General features: G+C 39.1%; 1 protein-coding gene across 1 annotated transcript in view; it reads left to right on the top strand.

Moving 5' to 3' along the window:
- LOC145435885 (cyclin-dependent kinase 2-like) overlaps positions 1 to 17214 on the top strand; it is a 41166-nt gene extending 23952 nt beyond the window's left edge. The window contains exons 3-4 of the mRNA XM_080313148.1: positions 14730 to 15551; positions 16931 to 17214. Of these exons, the coding sequence (XP_080169274.1) occupies positions 14730 to 15551; positions 16931 to 17049 (941 nt within the window). The 3' untranslated portion in view covers positions 17050 to 17214. The remainder of the gene's footprint in view (positions 1 to 14729; positions 15552 to 16930) is intronic.
- Positions 17215 to 26898: the final 9684 nt, after the last annotated feature.

Here is a 26898-nt window from a genome sequence, read left to right as displayed (position 1 = left end):
ACCACTAGAGAGGCTATGGTGAGATGTGGCTTAGCTTTTCGCAGTTGATCCCTGCAAACAGCAAACACGTTGCTGAAGAGGAAGCGGTGTTCCTAACCAGACCCAAAGGATAAGAAAGTTGCAAACTGTGGCTCTAGATGTTGCAGATTCGTGTGCTCGGAATACAGCGTGACCATGACTACAGGAAACAAATGCAGTGAATGAATCAGGCTATTCTTCGTACTGTGAGCTGTTCTGGACTTTCCTTTCATTTCACCATTGGCTTCTTTATACTATTTTTCGTCGGTTGTTTCATTATAATGAATCAAAACTGTAGATATGTCATCTTCACGCCAATGGAAGATCCGTGGAAAGGCCAAGAAGTAAATATTCAATGTCTCCATAATAGAATTGCAAGTAATATCAGTACGGGTCAAAATGACCCCTGTTATGCATTAGCGTAGGTTTTCTCGGGTATGCATTCTAGGGTTAAAAGAGTACAACACTAGAGACGTAGCAGTAACATAATCAGTAATCAGCGAGGGTAATTATAGGTCATTCATGGAGCGGTACGCTACAAAAATAACATTGTTTATGTCGAATTACGAAATATTTTTGAGCCTGCTTCAAGCCCTCGAAATTCCGGACATTTAAGCATATTTTAGAAATTCCTCCCGGACGAAGATTTTTCAATGAAATTCCGGACATGTCCAGGAAATTCCGGACGTATGGCAACCCTAACCTAGTACCTATATTAAAATCAGAAAGCCCATTCACATAAAATTGCATGTAGCGCGAAGACTATTTTCCAGTTTAATAAATTGGCCAATAAAATATTCCACAGCATATAGGCCTAATTCCACAATGCATCTCGCACACTCTGATGTGGTGCTTCGTACCATGATGGGTCTACGGACCCTGGTTAAGAACTCCTGGAATAGAAATGTCCACTCGGCGAATATTTCATTGGTGTTACAGCTGTAGAGCAATGAGCATACTACTATCCTCCTCGCCACCGATAATAACATCGATTAAGAGAACAAACAACACCCAGCATGTAACCAACTATATACGTCACGGGGGTCATAGAATGCCAGTGATTGCCATACTGACCTGATTGAATTGCTATATACCCTACGCAGCGCAAGCTACAACCTTTTATTATATTACTATTTCCCATGACAGTTTCATAGATTGTTGCGTCCGTAGGATTACTAAGTCACCGTTCCGAATCGAAATCCTTCTCTGATTTTAACGTTTCACCCGACTCAACTCGAGTCATTTTTATTTAATCACCCAGCCAATACGTAATCGAGTCATTTTACGAAAAGGTCGCACCAAACCAAATCACAATTTTCAGTCAAGATTCATCAACGGGTCATGTTTTATCGTCATGAACTAGACATGTGACGTAATAGCTGATCTTCTACCACATGGTAGCTTTTAAAGTGATGTGATGGTGAAGTTTGTTGAGATGTCAGTGATTTTATATTAGCTTTATGATAACTCCAAGTTCTTATATCTAAAAGAGATATATGACACTTGAATATGTTGTTAAATACTTGAAATTCCAAAATGCCGTCGCGGGCCGCACAAAACGCTATCGCGGGCCGCGTGTTTGAGACCTCTGAGTTAGATATCAAGGTTAAGGTTTTTACTTGCAAGATAGCAAATGCCCTTTTGTAAACACACAGTTTAACTAACTAAGCTATCTCAACAAAACTTGACCTCGCAACACCTAGACAGTGACGTATATATGAAAAATGAATATGGCACTGATAAACTGGAACCGCATTGAAAGAGCCCAGTGAAAACGACAGTGATATACATCGCATATGAATACTTCCAGCACTGAAAATGAATTGCCAAGCAGATAAAATAGAGTAATACATATTTCCCAGACTATAGAGGCGATATCTTCTGTCACACCAGTGTGAATTTCACGTTATCAGAGCAAATGAGGTTGTGGATAACAGCACTCCGCCATAAAGCGCATTGTCGCATTACTAGGCTAAGTGAAGACAATTGTATGGAAAGGCAATGAATGAGTAATCATCTGGAGATTGCATTTTCATCCAATTAAGACACACACAATGCGATGAGACACCATTCTATGTAATGGTCACGCAGGGGGGTGCCGAACGACGCGCAGTGACGGTCTCTTAAACTGACATCCACCTCGGCCTAGTGTCCAATGTCACAGTTCATTTTCAAAGTTGATCTTTATGCCGGGGCTCGTTCTATAGCTCAGAGGTTCTCAAAGGGTGGGCCATGGCCCACTGGTGGGTCACAGGAGCATTTGAGGTGGGCCACAAAGCTATTTAGAAAATTTTAGAATTCATGAAAGTTTAGTTATATTTGTTACGTTAATCGCTAAAAATTATTCATATTATCGAATGATACATAGGCTGCGTATAGCTTTTCACCCGACTCTGATGAGACGTAGTGGCACGTATGGAGTCTGCATGTGCAAGTCTAAGACGGGAGGGAGAAACAGCGGCTTTTTCCATTGGCTATGACAACTTACTGCTAACAGCAACTAAAATAATTTCGAGTTTATAATAACTGGAACGTAATGCTAAAGTAATCAAGTAATCCGGCAGGGGCTGGGGCATATGTCGTAATTCGTATGCAGTTGAAAGGGGTGTGCAATAAACTCGGAATGAAGTATACTTGATATATAGATTTACTGTAGGCTACTGAGGCAAGTCGTATTATTGTATGATAAAAATAGCCATGATTGCAAATTATTAGCAACTTATGGTGAAGGTATACCGCACCACCGCAACGAATCGTAATGAATTGAGGATTTAGCGGAGCTCATTAATATTTGGAGTCGGTTTAAAATGCCGCCCTGATATCATTGTACAATGTACATAATGTGAGAGTCACATGAATTGATTGTATCATTGGATTGAATATTCTGACATCGCAACTTCAGTTGGTTTGGTACAAGATGTGTTATTGCATGCATATTAAAAAAATCTTTCTCCACTTCTCTGTAGTACCCCGTTCACCAATGAATGGTTGCCAGAATGATTTTATTATTCCCCATAATAGTGGAGCTAAAATCCCAATCACACAATGGATGCGTGGATTTGATCATTGTGTTTCGCGATGCGAATGGAGCAGTGGTCGATCATAATATACACAGGAGTTTCAGCCTATGATCTACCAAGGCCGTAACTGCTGCACCCATACCCCCGATTGCGGGGCCTTGGAGGGTCCAAGATTATTTCGTTGGTCGTTTGTTGGAGGATATTTATTCGAATTTCGATATTTATTCGATTCGATATTTATTCGATATTTGAAAATTTTCGTCGCGCTTAGCGCGATTGAATGGGCCGAAAGGTCTACATTTAAATATCAGCAGTAAATTAAGAGAAAAATGCGCATATATTTCAGAGAAATAGGCATATCTGTGCAGTCGATTACCACGCCTTGAACAGGATTTTGAATCCAAGATAAGAGGTGGGCCTCAGCCACGGCCAAGAAAGGGCTGAGAACCCCTGTTTTAGCTCTTCCTATGCCTCGCCAATGCTTTCTTTCATCGGGTCTTTTTTCACCACCAAATCCCTACGATGATATGAAGTGGTTCAGGAGAATTATTGATATGAGGAAGATATGTCATCATTATTATCAACCAACTGGTAACATGACATACCTCAAGCATCCCATTGCTAGTTGGTGCGAGTTCACTACGGTAAATATCAATGGCCTATGACAAGGGTCGGCAACCTACGGCCCGCGGGCCGGATCCGGCCCGCCAAGCGAAATCGTCCGGCCCGCGACGAAATGATTAGTTACCACAAGAATACGGCCCGCCGTTTCGTAATGAGTTCCAATCTGCAATGCAGCACTGCTTCGAAAAATGTCAAAATTTATAATGTTTTCTTCCACTTACTGATGATGATTCCGGAACATGCAATTCACGCACCTACGGGGCTCGTTCACTTTCGGAACAAACTCGGTACAGCGTTACGGAGAAAAAGGGTTTTTGGTCCGAAAGTGAACGAGCCCCGGGTTCGTCATCAGTGGTGGCCCTAGGATTGGGGGGGCCCTGGGCGAAACTTCCAGGGGGGGCCCCATATATCCATAAACGCAGCTTCTGGGGGGCTCCGCCCCCCAGACCCCCCTCGCCTCTCCATACAATAATTATATATTGCATGTCTACAGTTTCTGTGATACTATACGGAATGTCGATGCTGTGTGTAACTATTTACTATAAAAGGCAACTGTGTCATTCAAGTTCAAGATGAGATTTTCATGCGTGAAAGTAATCACAAATACAGTGGCAATAGAAACTAAAAAAGAAAAAGTTCATACTTTTTCAAGGAAACGATGGCAGGATTCCAATGACTCGAATCGTGATATTTTGGTGACTTGACTTGACTCAGCTCAAAATATATAAGAAGAATGCGGACCAAGAGCTAATCGATTACGAAGGTGACCAAACAATGAAGTTTATAGAACACATCCATAGAATTGAAACTTCCAATGAATGAACTACTATGACCGGACAATTGAATTGATGCATTTAGTTCTTCAAAAAAGTAGAAATCAAAATGATGATAGCAAATATGACACCAAAAGTAAAAAAGAACAACTAAATGGAAACTATCATACGGGTACAAAATGATATTGGCTTGGTGTAAACTTACCGAAGCAGTCGAGACATCATGATTCATGAATACTCAAAACAACAACAAACAACAATGACTTCCCTTCTTTGACAAGATGACTCAACCAAGAGGAGTTTATGGTCATCAAGAATTATTACTGGATCATTCAACAAGGACTATATTTGTACAGTGAAAGAAAAATGATTTATTCCTAACAGCTAACACAGCAAAAGTACCTGCAGAAAAGAACAAATACCGGTATATTACAAATCACCACTTGTCCCAGAAGTTACCCAACGAAGACAGCTGCATGTTTATGGTAAATTTTACAATGAATCCTTGCAATGGTGCCGGTCATAAAACAGCTTAACCAGACAACCTCGTCTAAACGCCTAAAGATAGAATAGAAGAAGCTCTTGAACCTGACAATAAAATGAGGTAAGGGGTCAAAACTAGGCTCATAATAATTTTCAAAATCAAGTCATACACAGCGTCAAATTCAAATATTGTTGGCGCAACATTGTCCACACGAAAACTTCGAAGGCTAGTTTTAAGAGGAACTAAACATTATCCAAATCGCCTACTTCTGCCTACAACATACATTGCTGTCACAACTTAAAAATTATATGGTCAATAAAAACTCATTTTTCAGCATTCTTATAATAGCCTCCATATGATGACTAGTCATGAAAATTTTCAAGTTGACAGTTAAATGAGATGGATACTGCAATGATTTTCATTAGAAATGACTTTAAACTTGAGTGCAGTACACAAAAAAGCTAAATTGTAACTTGAATGATATATTAGATCAACTTATATACAAGATAGCTCATGTACAGACCTACCAAAAATTCTATAAATTTTACGATTGAATGAGCCGGAAAAGCTTGTTTTTTATCATGCGCTGGCTTGAAAAGCTGGATAGTGAATTTAAAAACTTGAAATTGTGATGTAGGCTACTCGGATATATTTCAAAATCACCTAATCCAAATTTCTGTCAAATCTAAAAATTGAAATAAACCATTTAATTGTTTTAGGGCTACTGACATGGAGTTAGCCTATTACTGAAAATGAATGAGATGCACCAGTCACTGAAAATGTATACTTCCTGTATACACTGTAGTAGTTTCTTGTGAATGTTATTGTAATTTTGTAGCAATGAGAAAAAGGTGTTGAATATTATTCAAAAATATACTGGAAGTGATAATCATTCACGACAAAATTTTATGTTAGCGGATGCGATCGCGTCTCTCACACAAATCACCAATTTGATGATCGACAACCGTTTACGGTACCATATTTTACATGGGTACATATATTTTCATGGTTATTCGCAAAACGATAACTATAAATTTCATAAATGTAGCAGGGGCCCCCTCCTAAAATATATGTAAGCTCTTATAACGCGTGCAGAAATTTAATTATCGACAACTGTTTACAGTACCATATTCTACATGGGTAGGCCTGCATGTATTTTCAGTTATTCACAAAATGATAACCAAAAATTGCGTAAATGTAGGGGCCCCCCTCATAAATCGAAGTAATCTCCTACAACGCGTGCAGGATTTAATGATCAACAACTGTTTACGGTACCATATTCTACATGTGTACATATATTTCACGGTCATTCGCAAAATGATAACCAGAAATTGCGTAAATGTAGGAGGGGCCCCTCATAAATCGAAGTGAGCTCGCACGCTGAACGCGTGCCGAATTTTAATGATCGACAACTGTTTACAGTACCGTATTCCACATGAGTTGGCCTGCGCGTATTTTCAGTTATTTTCAAAATGATAACCAGAAATCGCGTAAATGTAGAAGCCCCCCTTATAAAATCAAAGCAAGCTCTTCTATCGCGCACAGAAATTTGATGATCGAAAACTGTTTACGGTACTACATGGGTAGGCCTACATGTGTTGCCACGGTTATTCGTAAAACGATAACTATAAATTGAGTAAATGAGGGGTCTCCCATAAAAAAAGTAAGCTCTTTTAACCGGTGCAGAAATTTAATGATCGACCACTGTTTACGGTTGACCTACCATATTCTACATGGGTAGGCCTGCATGTATTTTCACGGTTATTCGCAAAATGATAACCAAAAATCGCATAAATGTAGGGGGGCCTTCCCTCATAAAATCAAAGTAAGTTCTTTTAACGCGCGCAGAAATTTGATGATCGACAACTGTTCACGAGACCATATTCTACATGGGTGCATGGATTTTCATGGTTATTCAAAAAATGATAACTTAAAAAATGAGAATTATGATTCACGCCTTTTTACGGTACTCCTACCGTATTCTACATGGATACAAGGATTTCCACGGTTATTTAGAAAATGGTAATAGTTGGAAAAAAGCGCATAAACCGGAGAAATGTTGGTAAAAAGCGCGTAAACCGGAGAAATAGTTGGTAAAAAGCGCGTAAACCGGAGAAATAGTTGGTAAAAAGCGCGTAAACCGGAGAAATAGTTGGAAAAAAGCGCGTTAACCGAGGAGGGGGGCCCTCCTCAAACAGGGGGGGCCCTGGGCGACCGCCCACCTCGCCCACCCCAAAAGCCACCACTGTTCGTCATATTCCGATTTTAGAATCAGGCTGCTGCGTGAGTCGCAGAATGCCACTTTTTAAATGTTAATCACCTTAATAGCTCTCAGAGAAACGCAGAGATACCTCAAATGTTACTGGCGGTACTGAACTTGAATATTGCTCTCAGAACCACATTCACCACAGCAGAATCCATCACCTCAAAGATCCCCCGTGTGCCCCCATCAATGAGTTAACGGCACAATAACAAGCACAAAGAGTAGGCCTATATATGCAATCCTAAAATATTAAATAAAATACCGCTAATTGTCTGTGTTTTGTATGATTTGATTTTCTCTTGTCAATTTGTTATGACTACCGGAGTACCGGTACAGCTGTTAGCGATCCTTTTTTATTATTGCATTGTTACGTCATATTTTGCCAATTTGGTTTTCGTATGTCTATATTTCAGTAAGCTCCTCTTGTGTCGCTAACTCCTGACAAGGCGCACGCGAAAAGCCTTTGAGTCAATATGTTCCACTGTAATAAATGCAGACCCAAAAGCAATAGTAAAGATAGGCCTACCCCAATAAGCATTGCTTTGTCACGTATATTTCAAACACAAGAACAACGAAACATATAGCACTTCAACTACAAGAAGCTGTTCGGCATTCCAAGCAATATACGTTCTTCAAAAGTTTTCTGTGTCTTGGGCAAACCCGTCGGTTGCAAGTGTCACTGGCAAAACGGGTACATGCTTTGTTACGTCGAGATGCTTGCACGAGTGTATGAACTGAGAAATGAAATAGCAACTTTCCTTGAAAATACAAACAGCGCCGACTCATAATCTTGTCATCGAAAATGGGTATCTAATCTTGCTTTCGTAGAACATTTAACGTCACATCTAAACAAATTGAATTTCCAACTTCAGGGGGAAACAACTTTCCTATACTGGAGGAGAGTAAACCTACCAGCACTATACATTTGTAACTGTGATATACCAAATTTAATTAATGAATTTCCATCCACTTTTCCGACATTCGTTCTGTACAAAATAAATTCTGACTACCCAGTACTCCGGTTAATGTGGGCACCAATACCATTGCCAGAAAATTTCAAATGGGCCCATTTGAAATGCCATGCAGTTGAATTGAATGACAAATTTCATACAAAGAGCATATCGCTGATTGACTTTGACAAAGAGTACGTTCTTGAAATGGGTCTTCAGCCCAGCTTGACCAACAATGCAAAAGAAATAGCATCGATTTTTTGGTAGCACGTGCGCATGTGAACAATAGTTTTCAACAATGAAATTCACGCAGAGCAAGCTAAGATCACAACGCACATTCTGAATATGGCCTGATTCTAGCTTCATCTGACTTGTTGCCAGAAGTTGAAAATCTATCACAAAGCAAGCTGCGCCAAGTGTCACATTTATCCTGCGTTGTTGAAGTGTAAATACATGTGTTTTGTGATTTGTATGATTGAGATTGCAGCATTGTAGGGTAATATACCGACGTGACTGTTAACTATAGTGTTAAGAAAAATTCCGGTCCGGCCCGCCAAAATGTTGTGCACCTGAAATTTGGCCCGCGACTAGCAAAAGGTTGCCGACCCCTGGCCTATGATGATGCAGATCTGCTAAAATCCGAAAATAATGCCTCAACATTCGTAACTCGCCTTATGGAGGTATATAGGAGTCGCGAAAAGCAAAGCAAATAGCATAACGCATCGCGAAGAATCAGCCAAAATGTCGTCAAATCTACATCGGTACGTCAAAAGATACTTTCGGGTATCGATATTATACAGGGAAATATATTTTGCTGTATTTTGCCTGTGCGTCAATTCATTTTCTATTTATGGTGCCTGATTCCAGCCTTTAAAGTACTTTATTTGCTAATATATATCACCATCGTTTCAACGAGACTCCTTCAATTTCGTTGACTCATTTCCAGCAAATCAGTATCAAATTAATTTTTCATTAATTAGCAATTTCATCATCTCAAATTTATCACAGCACAGTATAAAGATGTAAACGCGTGTAAAAAGCATCACTTTCTCTTCAGGCATGCCTGGAACACGATATTTCGTCATATCGAAGTGTCGAAATTTTTCACCGTAAATAGGCTGCCATAAATTCATAAATGGTCGAAATTTCAATTTAAGAGAGCACGGACTTTACTGGTCGGAATTGACCCAAATTTGGTGTGAAGCGTTTTTTTATTTTTGGGCAACCTGACAATTTTATCACGAAGCGAGTGAAATTTTGGGGAAAAAGTTGTTTTTAGAAGAACCCTAGTGTACAGATGACTATACACAGCCGGCATAAAGCAATGTGATGGGTAGTCCTGTAGCTGGCGATCAGAGAGATTAAAATTATTCAAACTAGTCTTTATCGAGAGTTAGTGTCGCACCGATTCCGAAAACACAAATTAAAATGAGAGTAGGGCAATGGAACCACTCTAAAATAGCCGTCAAGGCCGATTGTTCCGAACAATCAGAGCGCCGCGACACTAATGACCAATGGTAATGGAAATTGTATCGTGTGATTATTCGGAACAATGCCGATTTTTAGACTTTGATGGCTATTTCGGGTTGGTTCCGTTGACCTGACCAGCTTTCAAAAAGCTATTTCCGGAATCAGGGCAACAATAGCTTTCGATTAAGATCAGTATTGTTAAATTGGAGTTAGCGGGGGAGATAACGTAGTGGTGACGATAAGCGCCTACCGCCCAGGTGGTCCTGGGTAATTCTGGGTCTGAGGTTACTCTGGGCTCCTCTTCCCCCGCGTCGCCGTGCTTACGGCGACAAAAAAGACCAGAAAAAGACCCGATGAAAGAGCGCACTCACAAGGACTGGAGAAATACCAAAAGACCGCGGAATAGAGACTAACATCGCAAAAGGAACTGTGAAATCGGGCTAGAGCCGTGATGTCGAGGTGGATGCAAGTTCAAGAGACCGCTGCTGCAAACGCAACTGATCATTTGGCATCATCCTATCTGTTCATTACCTCGCATTGTGTCTTATCGCATTGCACATTGTGTGTGTCTTGTTCAGATGAAAATATAATCTGACGATTATTGATATTGATAAAAGGCTGGTGCGGAGCAGTGAAACCACGTTTGCTCGTAATGCAACAGCGTTTGATGTTTTACATTGGTTATAGTTAAATCAAACCTATACTTATATCTATGGTCGTGTCTGAAACTTTGTCTGACGATTGGTGTTTCAATTGCGAGCTGTGAGAGGAGCTTCTCTAAGCTCAAACTGATAAGGTGTTATATATACATTCTACCATGAATGATGATCGGCAATCAGCTCCATCCATTCTTTCTGTGGAAAGAGACTATACGTTTGAAAACTTGATTTTGAGGATATTGTCGCTGATATCGCTTCGGCAAAATCCCGAAAAGTTCAGTTTGGGGACGGTTATTGATTTTTTTGCTTAAAACCTTCGCTCACGATTTCTTTCTTGTCTTCATTATGTTTGACCTCATAAACGTTTAGACCCGTGATTCTCAACCTTTTTGGCTTCACGGACCCCTTTTTGACCGTCACGAACCCTCGCGGACCCACTCAAGTTTTAGTTCAAATTTAGCTCAATTATAGTGCGACCGTCATCTGTCCTGTGCAAATATGAACTGCAGGCTAGTAATAAACAGCAACAAAATGACTTCACTTGATAATAACACCCTATTATTCATGTAGACATTAGGTAGACTTTTATTATTCCAAAGCTAACTTTCCAGCTGTATTTCTTGGAGTACGTGGTCTTAAAAATCTTCGTCTTCGATTTGATATGAAAGAGTGCCGAAAATCCAATTCCACAAAGATAGATGAAAGCATATGTAACATTAATTCGTAACGCTTCCGACGACACTTTCGAAGTGATCACAACATTTATGGCCCCATAATGAAAAAACATATGTTTAATGAACATATCACGTCCAGCCTCGTCATTTTTTCTAGCATCTCATTTTGGAAGTTATTCCGGAATAGTGGTTGTGTATATCACAGGATGAAATGAATTTCGTGGCGTGGAATCATTCCCTTCATTGGGAAAAATTAGAAAAAATGTTTCAGGAGTTTTCATTTCAAACGACTTAACTAATTTGATGACACTGACTACGAAGTCACCATGATTGATCTTACTATCTCTATATTTTTATTTTTTACACAAACCCCAACAAAACGTCCCGAAAGAGCAATGTGATTGTATCAGTAGGTTATTGGCAATTTGACAAAGAAAACGAATTTGCACATTGGGATATTTCATGTCGGACGATTATTCTGATGATGTGAGTTTTTACCAGTTTTGGAAGAAAACTGCCTCATGCTTTCACTAACTTAAAATATTACAAGTTAGGTTTATAATCATTTTGCAAATTTAGAGGTCTCGCGGACCCCCTAAAATTGCTTTGCGGACCCCCAGGGGAGAGAGAGAACCACTGGTTCACCACTGGAGGATTCTTTCTCAAGCAATATAGAACTTCTGAGACGCGGCATATTATTTGTAATTATTTTTATTCAAAAGATTGGTTGAACATGAAACTATGTCGAAATTTTCTGTGTTCCACTTATGGGAGGGGCGGTGGCATTTTCAACGAAAGCCACGGGGGGCAACACATGCTGCTACGCCACTGCGCCTAGACACAACCTGTGACCAAAAGTTCAATCTTCTAATTCAGTTCGGCCACTGTCGTGATTGGCAGGGGTTGCTGAACGCCAGGTATTCAAGGCAATTGTTGTGTCATAGAGAATATCCAGATGTATAGCTAATCCGTCACATTGCTCTTTCTTGTGCAAATCACAGAGAATAGAACCATTGAAAATAGTTTATAGCATGTTTGTCCAATCAGTCATTACATTGTGCGCAATACCTCAAAAAAGTTGAAGTAACAAGTTGCATGGAAAATATGAAAAAGTTGCAATATATAATTCTTCCAAACAGCTACTACAGTAGTTCTTAACCGGGGGTCTGCGGACCCCGCAAAGCCTCATAATAGTTGATAACCTAATTTGTATTTTTTTTTAATTCGGGAAATCACGAGGAAGTTTTGCTTCATTACCAGTAAAACTCCAGAGCTCACATCGACAGTATAACCATCTGAGTTGAAATATCCTACTGCGCAGAGTCATTTTAATTGCCAAATTGTCAATAGCCTACTGATAAAACATTTTGCTGTTTCGAGATGTTTGTTGGCGATTGTGGAAAAAAGGTTGTATGAGTAAGGTCTTAATGTTTACAAAAATCCATTTTCTCCTGTGATATAAATAACCATTTTTTCCCTAATAACTTCAAGATAAGCTGCTAGATAGAAATGTCCAAGCTTGACGTTATATGTTCATTAAATAAATTTATTTGTCAATTTTAGTTCCACATTTGTAGCGATCATACCCAACTGTGTCGTCTGAAGCGTTACGCGTTATTATTACATTCGCCACCACCTATATCTGTGGAGATGTATTTTCGGCACTCGTCAATATCAAATCGAATGAGCGGATTTTTAGGAAACGACCACGTGTTTCGAGAAATGCAGTTGCAGGATTCACTTTAAAGTAAAAGGAGTCAACAAAATTTCTACATGAATAAAGGGATTGCGAACCCTGAAAGGTTCAGGTTCGTGTGAACGCGAACCTTTTTGAAAGATTCTGTGTTAACGCGAACGTTAACCTATGACGCCCCCAGAAGTACCGTTTATCACCCCCATGCGGAGCCCAAGACCATCGTTTTTTGGGGGGGGCAGACGAAGTTCTGTTACGGGCCTGCTTACACCTTAACGGTCTAGGCAAGACCGGACAATGTATTCAGCGTCTGACTATTGCTACATTGATATTGAGCAGAGTGTGAAAAAGGTTTCTATACTTTCTACCGATATCACTATACATCACCAAGTTACACAGTAGCCAACACCCCAATCGCACGGATTTTTTTTATGATTCAATAAACCTCAAATCAAGAGGGATCCCGTACTCCTGCTCGATTTTTACATTAGAAGACGATGTATGAATTTTATTGATTGGTGTAATGAGCATCATTCGCTGACTTATACCTACAGCTACATGTACTGTATTTCGTTCTTGATGGTGTGTGATTGCGGGTAAAGCTCACAGTAGAGAGTCACAAAATATTCCCAAACGGAAAGCTGGTTACTTCGAGGAAACTTTTGTAACAAAGCAAGTAAAGTTTTTGAGATTGGCAAGGTGCATGCTCGCTCAGTGTTGATTTTTTTTAATGCTGCCAGCGCCATGCATAGGGTGGTCCGAAGGTGAAATACGAAGAATTTTGACCAAAGATGTTATAAAGATGTGAAAAATGTAATATATCAAAAAAGTTCGGAGCTCAGAACCTACCAAGGTTCGTTCACGAACGTGAACTTCTAAATTTAAGAGGTTCACACACAAAACGAGAACGTGAACCCCAAGATCATGCCATCCCTAATGAATAGTATGATCTTATTTTCAAGAAAAGTCATTTTGTTGCTGTATATAACTAAGCCTGCAGTTATCATTTGCACGAGACAGATGACGACTGCACGATAATTGAGCTAAATTTGAACCAAAATTTCGTGGGGGTCCGCAGGGACCGTGACGGTCCCAAAGGGGTCTGCGAAAACAAAAAAGTTGAGAACGACTGAGCTACTACATAATTCTGAGTATTTAGAAAGCTGCCGGAAGTTGTTAAAAAATTTGCAAAACTTTCACTAATCATTACACACATTCCTTACTCCTGAAGACTAGTATACCTTATGAAGTGGGTTTGACTTCCATCACATCGGAGAACATTAGTGAAATATTGCAACATCGGAGAGGCTTTCCTCCTGTCGACAATAACTCGTGAGCCAGATTTACGGGACAGTCATTTTGATTTGAGCGCGAAATTTAGCATTATGTTATTGTGTCTGCATGGCCATTTGAATTCACTCTTCACCCTTTCAAGGCTTTGAGAACGTTGAATTGCAGCAATCCAGCGTGGTTTTAGGTTTTAATCGACAACAGTTGCCACGACGCAAACTACTCTGAACGTCTTTGTGTTCGACCTAAAAGACGAATTACTGATATCTCGTTTGTAATTGTCTGTTACTTGTACGAACTCTTCTATGCTTGATACACTCGTGTCCCCGAATCATCGCGCAAAGTCCCTTATTGGCATCTAGTTTAACTCGTTACTCGTTACTTACGAATTGTGTGTTGACTTACGTTCTCATTAGTTTGTCTGGATCTTATTATGGATTCGCACAATAAACTGTGGATGGAAAGAGGGTCGGGAGCTGAAAGGGGCTGGGAAGCAATGTATTACACTATTAACGAAGCAAGGGCTACCCTACCCAAGCTTTATTACCACATGACAACATTAGAAAACAGATTCTCTTCTCACCTTAACATGTCTCACAATTGTACGGACCCCAGTTGGCAGGCGGACTCCAGTTTGGGAACCGCTGCTATTGAGCAAATCTTTGTTAGGTTAATAGCTAATGATTGACTTGGATAGATTTATCATTGTTTCAAAACGAAGGTTGACGCTTCTTCGCCTATATGGCTGCAAATACGACTCCACCATTATTATTTGGTCAAAAATAATGCACTCGTTAATTTTAATTTACAGATGTCGCGTGGCTGAAGGATAATAAGTTTATGATGTCTTTGCACAAGGATGAAGAACTAAATGATAGAAAAACAGTAAGAGAAGGAAGAGAGCTTCTCCCCAAAAAGGAATCACGGAAAGTAGCTGTGAAAATCATTGTGAAATCGGAGAATGCTGATAAAGAGCTCGCTATTCTGAAAGCTTTGAATCATGAAAATATTGTGAAATATATTGATTGCGACGAGATTTCGGGTACAGTAGGTCCGAATTCGTATATCATTATGGAGTTCTGTGATTATAATCTCAGTACGTACATGGACGATCGGAAACACGTGGCCATGCCAACTCCAATCTTCCGCTCTATATCATCACAGCTGCTATCAGGGCTGAGTTACATTCACGAAAAGGGGATCATTCACAGAGATATTAAACCAAGTAATATTCTTGTAAGGAAGGACAGAGAATTCAAGTTTTCCGATTTTGGAATTGCCAAGGAGTTCCCTCATGCTACACAAACGAATCGCAACACTGGATCAGATGGCTATCGCCCACAAGAGTCGTATAAACGACCAGTCCAGTGGACAACAGAGGCAGATATCTTTTCCTTGGGTATCGTCCTGGCACAGCTTATTAGCCGAGGTGAGCATCCATTTGGAGCCGATCCCGACGACTGGGGTTATCTTATCAGAAAAGACAAGAACCTCGATTTTTCGCACGTCGATTTTCCGACTCCAGAAAGAGATATTCTGATCTCACAACTTACCACGATGCTCTCATGGAATCCTGACAATCGACCATCTGTTGCCTATGTTCGAAAACAAGAGTTATTTATTCCAACTCCTGGTAAGTAATGCGTGTAGTAATATGTATTACGCGATGATTTCATCTATCCTACAATGTTACACATAACTCCTGTAATACAACTCAGTGGATAAATGGGGAGACCAAATGACGAAAGATAGCCTTAAAATATATCATGAATTCCAGCGTGTTAAGCGTGGTGCGGTGCGCAAGGTAACAACGAAATCTGATTATCTGTGATGAAACCGATAGCATTGTATATCATGACGAAATAACTCCCTTATATTATGACCTGATTAGGGTGGCATTTGAAACAAATGGTGTTTTTAAACAGTTTATTTCAAACATGTTTTAAACAGTGTTTTAAACAGGTGCCTTTTGAAAAAATTGTGTTTTTATCAAGTCAAAAAATCAGGCCATAATTGTGTAAATACTTTCCGAACAAATGTTGTAAGAGCCTATACGGACAATTACCACCCGATATTGCCAACGTATAATCGATTTGGGATGGTTGGAACCCTCAAAATATTCGGTTCAACTGCGATAGTACAGAGATTTCGCCAAAGGAGCTATATTTACCCTACATTTTCAATTGTAAATGCCAATCAAGTATGACGCCACAATTGAACATTCTTGACGCCATGGCTTTAAAAACATATTAAAAACATGTTTTTAACAAGAGCTTTATTCTAAACATGTTTTTCTTCAATTGATTTTTGTTTTAAATGCAACCCTATATCTAATAGTTACGTAAATATAGGTAACCCTCATAGCCATGACGAAATATCGTAATCAATGTTCCCTTTAAGCAGAGCACGTGAGCAATTGCGCATTGCTGACAAGGTCTCTGCGCACAGAAAATCTAAGCTGAGCAAAAAACATCAGAACAGATTATCTTTATTCTTTTAGTAGTTACGCAGTGTTGTCCAAGTGACCACGCAGTGAGTTGGTCAGTGCGGGCAGACTCGTGAAAAGTTAGAGTGACCATTGATCATAACAACTTCACCACTAAGTTTATAATTGTAACGAGACTTTTCGGTGACTTTCCCTGTAGGTGGAACTTTCATCCAGGCGATTCCATTTTGGCGTCAATAACATTTTATTTAAAATTAACATTCGATGAGTTCTTCAGCAAATGGTATCGTCAACAATGACGATCACATATCATATATACATATACATATCAACATATCATCAAACTTGCACCATCAATAAGATTAGCATAATTGAAACAATCATGTTAAAGGTGTATAGTAGAGTATTTTCTGCATAAAATGCTGGTCAATGTTGCTTTTCACGATGGGACACGGTCTCGCTCGTGGGTATAATTGACGGCAATCATGAACATTTCAAAATCATTCTAATCTATGAGCCATCTTATGAAGGTTTTTTATTACTCATGAATACTGATTTACTTTTAGACGATACAGGGGAGTCCATTCGTCTCTACATAAACCCGTGGAGCGCGGCTGATGCTCATTACAGTCGTGAACACGACGAGTGCTCTGCTGACCGTCAAAGCCACGCAAAATGGGATTGAACGAGCTCATGATGAGAGATCCACGATATTAAATCGGAATTCAATTTCCCATATGACCTTAAAATTCAATTTCTAATTCGAAACTTGTACGCGTATAACAGTATTCTATCTTTTACAAATTGCGATGACAATAGCTTCCTGTATCAATAAACATACTTCATTAAGGGGAAGTCTTATACAATAGAAGTAGGAAATGAATTTGACTTCGTTGGATGAGTGGATGCGAGAAAGTTTGAACGGCGGTTGGCTGCAGGGTAGTGGTGACTCGAGTGGTGTCGAACTCGGGTCTCAATATTTTGAGTACTTATACCGCCTCTAGGGGTTTAAATAAGCAATTCAGGTGGTACGACGCAGAGATACCGTTAGGGATGGTGTGAATAGGGTTCCGGTTAAAATCATTCTGCCCCGATTAAAATTTATTTTAATGTAATAAATACCGCTGGTCAACAATATGAACAAAATGTTTTTGGCAGAACATCTGAGAGCCGTGTCCGGGGTTTTCGAGGTTGCTGATTACGAATATCACGTAAGTATTGCCAGATTGGCTCTAGAAAAGAATATATTTATACCCCAAAAAGCTCAAAATCACTGTATTGACCCTTGAATATTTCACTTGGTTGGGAGTAAATCTTAGATTTTTTTTAACTTTTATACTGCTCATAAATAGATAATTGACTATGATGAACACTAATGTCGTTCGCAGTTATTCAATCGATATTAACATGACCTGATGCGAGAACTTTGTTTCTTACAAAAGCAGTTCATCAAGCCTAAAAATTGTACTTTTGCACAATATAAATATAGTTTCTCCTGTTCAATTCATTCATACGAAGATGAAAGAGGAACAAAGTGGGTACACCTAGTATCCCTATACAAACCAGAAGCTTAAATCTGGAGTCTTTGATGGATCTCAGATTCGAATACTAACTAAGGATTACAATTTCTTATTAAGAAAGGTGCTCACTGTATGGAATCCCTTCTAGGATGTAGTAAAGAAAACTATTTGGAAGATCACAAAACATACAGCTATACAAACAGTTGGTCCGAGAATTGGCATCTGCATATGGAAACCTTGGAGCAAACATGAGCATTAAATCTCACTTCCTGTTTAGTCATCTTGATATATTTTCTAATAATATTGTTGTTTAGAGGGAATAGAAAGGGCGGGAAAGGTTCCAGCAATACATCAAAACAACAAAAGAAAGATATCAGCGCAGATGAGACGAACCTATTATGGCAGACTATTGCTGGAACCTTTCAAAAAACTGCACTAAATTGCTTACAACCGAAAATAGTACAAGAACCAATTTTGTTTAAAGATAAGTTATTAATATTATATTCCAATTGATTATTTTGAATTTAAAATAGGTGGTTGACATAAAACTGATTTAATTGATGCAACAATATTTGAGTATTTAGGTAAATACTTATATACATGATTGAAGTTTATTTATGTACATAATATCCGTGACAGTCTCCAATTATGATAAATATAATACCCCGAAATATGATTCTGTTGATGTATTTTGATCTAAAACAGTCTTCAGTGTGTTAAATGAACAAGTAGATTGAATATCTGAACTTTATAGTACGACTGAGCCGTTTATTTATCCAGCCCGTACAGCGAAAATATGAGATTTTAGTGAAAATAGCCCCATGGATTATCTCCGAAAATAGAGCCAATTTGAAAAAAATAAGGTAATAATTCGGAATCAGTGCCTTTCAGAACCCCCAAAACCACTCTTACTTTGTCTGCCTAGAAATATGTGCAGACCAGTGTAATTCAAATCATTATTTTTTTCAGTTTTTTTTCTTACTCATAAACAACAACAGCACGAACAAAAGAAAATGGGATGAGTGAAGACCATGTCAATCAATGTGATGGAGGATAAGGCTTTAACACATAGCGGAAATCGTTTAACCTTCGTGGCAATAACACTGGTCAACACATATTTTTAGGCAGACAAAGTAAGATTGGTTTTGGGGGTTCTGAAGGGCACGGATTCCGAATATGACCTTAGTTTTTTTCGAATTGGCCTTTGTTGCGGAGATAACCCATGGGGCTATTTTGACCAAAATCTCCCATTTTCGCGGTAATGACTATACATAAAATCGGCTCAGTCGTACTATAAAGTTTATAAATTCAATCTGCTTGTTATTTTTACACACAGAAGACTCTTTTAAATCAAAATACTGCAACAACACTATATTTAGGGTAATTGATTTATCATAGTAACAGACTTTCGCGGATATCATGCACATACATAAACTCCAGTCATGCTTATAAGTATTTAGCTATATACTCAAATACCGTGGCATTAATTCAATCAGTTTTACGTCAACCACCTATTGTAAATTTGAAATAATCAGATGGAATATAATATTATTGATATGTTTTGAATCATAATTGTTTTTTGTTCGATTTTCGCCTGTAAGCTATTTAGTGCAGTTTCTCGAAAAGTTCCGGCAATGGTCTGGCGCAATATGTTCAGTTGTTCTTCTCATCTCCGCTGATATCTTTATTTTGTTGTTCTGATGTCTTGATAGAACCTCTCCCCTCGCTAATCAACAAGATAATCAGTAACTATATCAAGATGACTGAACAGGAAGTCACCTTTCGTGGTCATGTTTGTGCTCAAGTTATCGATATGCAGATACGAATTTTCGGACCTACTGTTTGTAGTTGGGTGCTTTGTGATCATCTAAAAAGTTTTATTTCCTACATTTTAGGGAAAATTACATGCAGTGAACTCCTTCCTAATGTGAAATTGGAATCTTTCATCGGTATTCGAATATACCAGATATCAGATTTAAGCTTTTCGTTTCAGAGGGTTACTAGGTATACCTACTTTGTTGCCTCAGCGGAAAATTATCCATTTACCAGTCAAAAGAAATGAGACGCATATGAGTATTGTAGTCAGGCCTTTCAACGACAAATTTTATAGTTTTATACTCCTCTTCAATCTTGGTAGAATGAGCAATTGATACAGGAGAATATGTATTTCCGTTGTGCAAAAGTACAATTTTTAGGCTTGACACACTGCTTTTTTCACAAACAAATATTTCGCATCCTGTCATGTTAATATTGATAGAATGACCGAGAATGACATGAGGGTTGTTAATAGTGAATTAGCTATTTATGCGCAGTATGGAATTAGAAAAAAACTTCGTTTTTCTTCCTACCAAGCGAAATATTTAAGGGTAAATACAGTAATTTTGGGCCTTTTTAGGGGTATTAACATCTTCTGACAAAGAGCCAATCTGACAAAACTAATGTGATATTCGTAATCAGCAGCCTCAAAAACCCCAGAAACGACTCTCAGATGTTCTGCCTAAAAATAGTTTTTTTCATTTTGTTGACCAGTGTAATAGCTTAAAAGGTTTAACCTATGTGCTAATGATGGATCATTAGAATCTGTTTTATAGTAGCGAGTAAACGTTTCCAGTCACATTGGGATCATCCGTAATAGTTTTGCAACGCTTAGTCATCGGAGATGAGGAAATCGTTCGATAGAGACTCCGGATTGTTTGCTTCGTTTCCGTTATCCCACCAGTAGCTTGGAAATAGCAGCAGCAAGTCGCAGATAACTAACTATCACAGCAAAATCACTAACATATTGATTGACTATCGCTTTTTGGTCTTTTCCCGTCTGTATGTCAAACAGCTGAACTATACCGATGCCGGTGACATAATGCTACCTCCGGTTTATATAAAATGCACATGATCGTCCGGTAATAAGCCACATTCACGCATATCGTCGGAAAATTTGAAAAAACCAAAATATTCGCTAAAATCAAAATTGTGAAATTAAAATAAAAAATCAACCGAAAAACCGGATGTAAATCACCCGGATTTAAATCAGCCTGATTTTAATCATAACCCTAGGTGTGAACGGGAGGTTCACGTTCGCATTCTGTGTGTGAACCGCCGGAATTTATAGGTTCACGTTCACAAACGAACCTTGATAAGTTCTGCACTGTGCACCTTTTTCATATATTACTAGACTTTGAAATGTTTACAAAGATCCATTTTCTCCTGTGATATTCATAACCACTTTCTGTTGGTTTGTTTGTTTTGGGGTATTCATTGTGTTTGTCGACTACTATGGTCATCTACACCAGGCCGATATTCTTCTTATTTTCCGTAACTGCCGACTTATAGCACGGCCCACCTTTAGGCTTTTGTAAGACACCGCTGACGCGGATGAGATAACCACTTTCTGTAATAACTTCAAGATGAGCTGCTGGATAGAAATGACGAGGCTTGACGTAATAGGCCCTATGTTCCTTGTTCATTAAAAAAAATGTTTGTGAATTTTAATGCCATATTTGTTGCGATCATACCTAAATGTGTCTTCGGCAGCGTTACGCGTTAATATTACATTCTCCGCCAATGAATTTTAGTTAGTATCAAATCGAAGGCGCAGATTTTCAAGATGCGACCAAGTGTTTCAAGAAATGCCGTTACAAAATTCACTTTCAAATAGTAAAAGTCAGCCCAATTTCTACATAACTATAGTATGATGTTATTTTCAATAAAAGTCATTTTGTTGCTGTTTATCACTAGCATACAGATATCATTTGTACAAGACAGATCACGATTGCACGATAATTGACCTAAATTTGAATTAAAGCTTCGAGGGGTCCACGAGGTTCCGTGACGGTCCAAAAGGGGTCCGCGAAGACAAAAAGGTTGAGAACCACTGGTGTAGAGGCTTTTGCATTATGTCTTGGAAAATAAGGTCAAATATTTCAAATAGAGTAAGCACATAGAGCTCGCTACCTTATGATACGTTGCTCTAACTTGTGTTTTTTTCTTTTCTTTTTTTTTCTTTCGATTTTCCATTTTCTGTTTCGCGAGTATATGAGAAGAGCAAATAAACTCACGATAGTGTGTGTTCAGCTCTTTAGCTCAATCTAACTTGAGAATTCATAACAGTTTAATGACGTTAAATCAGCTTTTAGACTACCACCAAAATCTGAGTTTTTATGGCATCTCGCGACCCGAGCCTCACCCATAAAGGAATTAATGTTTAATATTACAGTAGTATGCTACGTCTTTGCGGACATGTATGACATACAGAACGCTCACACCAAAATTCTACCCAACATAGCTCTCAAAACATGTCTGACGCACGCGATTTCAAATTATGGTGATTAAATTTCTCTGCGTTTCGCGATGTACTTCTGTCTCCTCAGATTGCAAGAACGGGGCTATTATGTGCCAAAAACGGATCATATCCGTATTGAAAGGTTCAGCTGTGTCCAGCATTGGAAATTTTTTTCGCCAAGGTTTTGACACCGCTTATGCTTTTGGCACCGCATTTTATGAGCGGCATTATGGCCATGTCATGTGCCCCGACGCATATAAGGGGTTGGCCTCGAAATGAATGAGTTTCACAGGCCTAAACTCGCTCGTTGCAAACCCCAACACTAGTTCATCCCAACGGTCTTCATCCATGTTTTCCAAAAACACATTCGGAAAAATCTTATCATGAATTCGAACTAAAGGTCGTCAGTTTATAATGATCAAGTCATATTTCTGCGTGTCTCGCTTACTGGCTACTGGATTTTTTGCAACAAATTCAACAAATATTACATATACATATTAACATATATCTCTGGCACCGTGTCGACCCAAACTTATATACCCTTTGTGGTCCATACTTTATTAACTCTGGAAGTGGTACAAATTTGCGTTACAGTAACTTGAAAATATGAGTCTGTCATGATGGTATTTACTGCTGTCCTCGAGCTTCCCACTAATCGAACAGGTGTTACGAAAATATGATGATTGTTTAGCGAAAGAAAGAAGAAAGTCAATTTGACGCAATTTTTCAGCCTTTCACAGGCTCAGACGGGCTGATATACTGTATGTCTACCACTAGACCATGATGTGTGTATCTGCAGCTTCCAAACCAGGCTTCTGGTTACGTAAAAATTATAGGGCGAAAATATTAATTCACTACGGATTGTGAGAGCTATATACGATTAGTGGTGTGTGGTAGGTTAAACAAGTTACAATTGCGTCGCTACTACAAAAGTTACACAAAAGTTACACACCACGCATAGAGTTGCCCGCAGTCGAAATGCAATAAATTTCAACCAACTCGACTCGAATCATTAAAATTACTAATCGATTCAGATTCAAGTACTCGAATCCTTATGCCTAGCCCTAACCTTAATAGCAAATGATACTGAGATGACTGCGGGTTGAAAATTTGTGTTTCACTCATTGTCAGTGGCTTTTCGAAAGCTCCAAGCTTGCATGGCGCACTCACGTACTTCATTTATATCTTAATTTCCCAGTCGCACTGGTGAATCCTTTGTAATAGATATGTTCAACACTATGAAATTTGTCGAGAGCATTCGATCACAACAAACCAACGCCAGGTCCCGGGCAAGGTGGTGTTTCTTTAATTCGACATTTCACTATGTTTTTCAACATTGCAAGATGCCAGGTTGCTACAATCTACATGTAGCACGCTAGCAATATTACCAAACATTTGGATCTGTGTTTACCAAACTTTTTTGAGTGAGCGCCCCCTGGACAAGGAACAGTGTGCCAGCCCCCCCCCCCCCCCCGACACTCCCTCACTACGCCTAAAAGATAAAACTAAAGTTGTGCTGCATTTATTACAGCTAAAAATGAGACAGACGGTCCTGTTGTATTATTAACATCATCCTCGTCCTATCGGGCTTGAGTTGTCATAAGAACAAAATATCTTTTTAAATTATCCCGTTTGCACGTCTCATATACTGCCAAGCCGGTTTCTGTTGTGAGTCAGAAAATGTGTCACAGCACTGAAAACACGTTTTATCCAATATGAGCTAGACGAGAAAGTCAACCCGACTTCAGTAAAAGTAATTCTATTTGATTTAATTGTGTAGCCATAACGATTGATCGGAGATTTTGAATTTTGGTTGGAACTCAAAATAGTTCAACGATGTAGTAATCTACTCAATAATTTCATGTTCGTAAACTTTTATCAAGCAAGGAATATCTACTAAGAAGACATCCTGGATTCGAATCATCACAACCTGGCGCAGTTTTCCGAGATTTATGTTTTCCGGGTTACCATATTTTTGTGGAGCAAAATCTGGACACTCCTCAGCGCCCACTAGCGGATTTTAAAATTAGCTATGACACATTGTTTGTCAATATGACGTCACACTAGCAAATGCTTGCCTATCGACCAGAGGTGGTCACGATCCAGATCAAGAGCCGCTACAATGTTAGGTCAGTGTATTTATGTGGTAGTGTATTGTAACCAGGGCCGAACCAATATTTTTCAGCCCATTCCCCTCCAAATTAACACTGGTCTCGAGCCCACCATAGGGTAATTGATGTAGCTTCATGGGGGTTACTATATACATCTGGTTTCTATATGCATTTGATCGATAAATTTTGTGAATGAATTCCGTCCATAATATCGATTCTTCCATTTATTAATTGCTCTAAAATTTTGATCCTCTCTCCGTCAAATGATCATAGTTAGCGGTAGATCCGGTGAGGAAGATGACTTCAAAAATGCAGGGAACGTAATTAAGCATCGTGAAGTCATGTCATGTCCCACGGATATGACTATTTATGGGCCCAAATGCCGTTCCACATCATCAGGCTGCACGTCGACTGGTTTTCAATCTTTCATGGTCGCGACTCCATTTCTAATTTGAAAATGTTCTGTTGCCCAGCTCAAGATATGACAAGCTGTCTACTGAAAAAAGGGTCAGTACTTTTCCCAGACCAGACGGCCTATTTCGAAAGTTGATTACTTTCAACATCTACGCGAACCCCAGAATAAAGGCAAACGACCCCCAGATTTAGAGCCACTATCTTTGATTAAAGCATCTATAAATGGAATATACCGTTCTCCTATAATTGCTATTACAATTAGACTTATATTAGTAAATGATGGGTATTTTTATTTATTTTTGATCGCATGTTTTGCGAGGGTGGTGGTACCAGAGTTGGATCAATTACAATATTTTAATTCAATTACAATTACAATTACTTTCCAGCATGTTTCAATTACATTACAATTACAATTACCCAATGCTAAAAATATCAAATTACAATGACAATTACTGTTAAATATGTAATTAATTACAATTATAATTACAATTACAATTAATTTTAAGCAGGTAATTGATTCAGTAAAGAGGTGTTCTTTGACAACCGTAGCGACGCAATTAGCAACAATCTCAAGCTATTCATGTTTCATTCCTGATATGTAGAATACCCTTTAGTTAAAAAAAACTCGAACGTATTCGAAGTATTCCTAATCATGAGTACTACTGAAAACTACAAGCACAGAAAATTGTTTCAAGCGACTGTTAAGAACCAGAGGTTTGAGCGACTAACAGCGAATAGGCTACAGCAGTGCTCTTCAACCTTTTTCGTCGTGGTACACCCTTTTAACATTTTCTCAAAACTCGTACACCCCTGACCGTATAATACACCGATAATGCGGAATGTCATCATTTTGATTACATATACATTACGTCCGAATTCCAGCGGGGAGTCGCCATGGCGCATGAACGACAAATACTCATATGAAATTTGATACTGGGAACTCAACACCGCGGAGACCCCTTGTGGTGCTTTGTGCCTTCACTTATATCTTGAGATATGCAATGCGCAAATTTCTTTTATTGTAGAAGCAAAACATCCCAGCAGGCTTACAATATATAATTTATGTACCAAAATCGCGAGTATAAATGTCAAGGGAAAGACACTAGAATTATGTGTGTAGTCGCGCGGTGCGCGAAAATTTAGCCCCTTGGATCGATTTCATCGAAAATGTTGATAGTTTCGCATATTATTGTCAAAAATTTATTCATTTTCAGCTCACGTGGTCAGATTAACCCGTAGAGCTGATGGAGGGTGACTTCGAAAATATTGGGTACATCTTTCGGTTCTTATTAATCACTTAGTTGCATGTTGTTATTTCTTGGCCTCCCACCGGGATTGTTTGTATTGCTATTAATAATATTTTTATTGCACATCAATGACAGTGGTGATAATCTTCTCTTTAGAGTTTGTGCGCCACGACAGTGCATTCCTTAAAGTTTAGTGTCTTTACTTTGGGTAATGAGGACGACTTTCGCTTGCTCGCGCACTCCCATTCTTCATTCCCTCTCGCTAACGTGCGTCCACTTTCAGGACTCTGCTGCTGACTTTGGAGCTCGGCTCACTCTTCTTCTAGGCTTTTCAAGACGCTACGATAACAGGGGGTCGGCGACGAGGAGGCTAGATAAACCTCCGACACATAGAAACATGGCAGATCCGAAACTCGAACCAGCAACAATTGGTTGCATAATGACGGCCGCCAACACACGCGAATTTAAATATGTGTGAAATGTCGCAAATTATGGGTTTGCGGCTGCATGAGGCCGTACGTCCGCAAGTTGAGCACTGAGCACCCCTTGCCTAGCCGAAATAAGGATGAACATTCGAGCAAGGATGCAACGTATAGTAAATGCTAAATACGAATCAGGGCTCGAGGTTACTGGACCACCATATAACGCTGTGGTTCGCAAACTCGACCCCCTGGCTTCGCAAGCATGCATTCTGCGCTATTCATAAGCTTGCCGCAGTAAGCACCAATTCAAAATGTCCGAGCTGTAGCGGAGGTTTCCTCGAGAATCATCAGACAGATATCGCATGCTGAATACATGCTAACTCCACCCTGCTTTACTCGAAAAGGAAGTAATAAGTCCATTACCAAAGGTTAGATGATGAGAAACATTTGCTTATGATATCACATTGTACGATATTACACATCCAGTCAAACTGTTTGAAGCATAAACTGGCGTATTTATTGTGATAGCTATAGTCATCGTATC

Source organism: Botryllus schlosseri, chromosome 3 (genome assembly GCF_051294905.1).
Source record: "Botryllus schlosseri isolate E-star chromosome 3, Bs_hap1, whole genome shotgun sequence".
Taxonomy (NCBI): Eukaryota; Metazoa; Chordata; class Ascidiacea; order Stolidobranchia; family Styelidae; genus Botryllus; species Botryllus schlosseri.
Note: the sequence above shows the minus strand (reverse complement) of the source record. Positions and strands in the feature narration are given on the sequence as shown.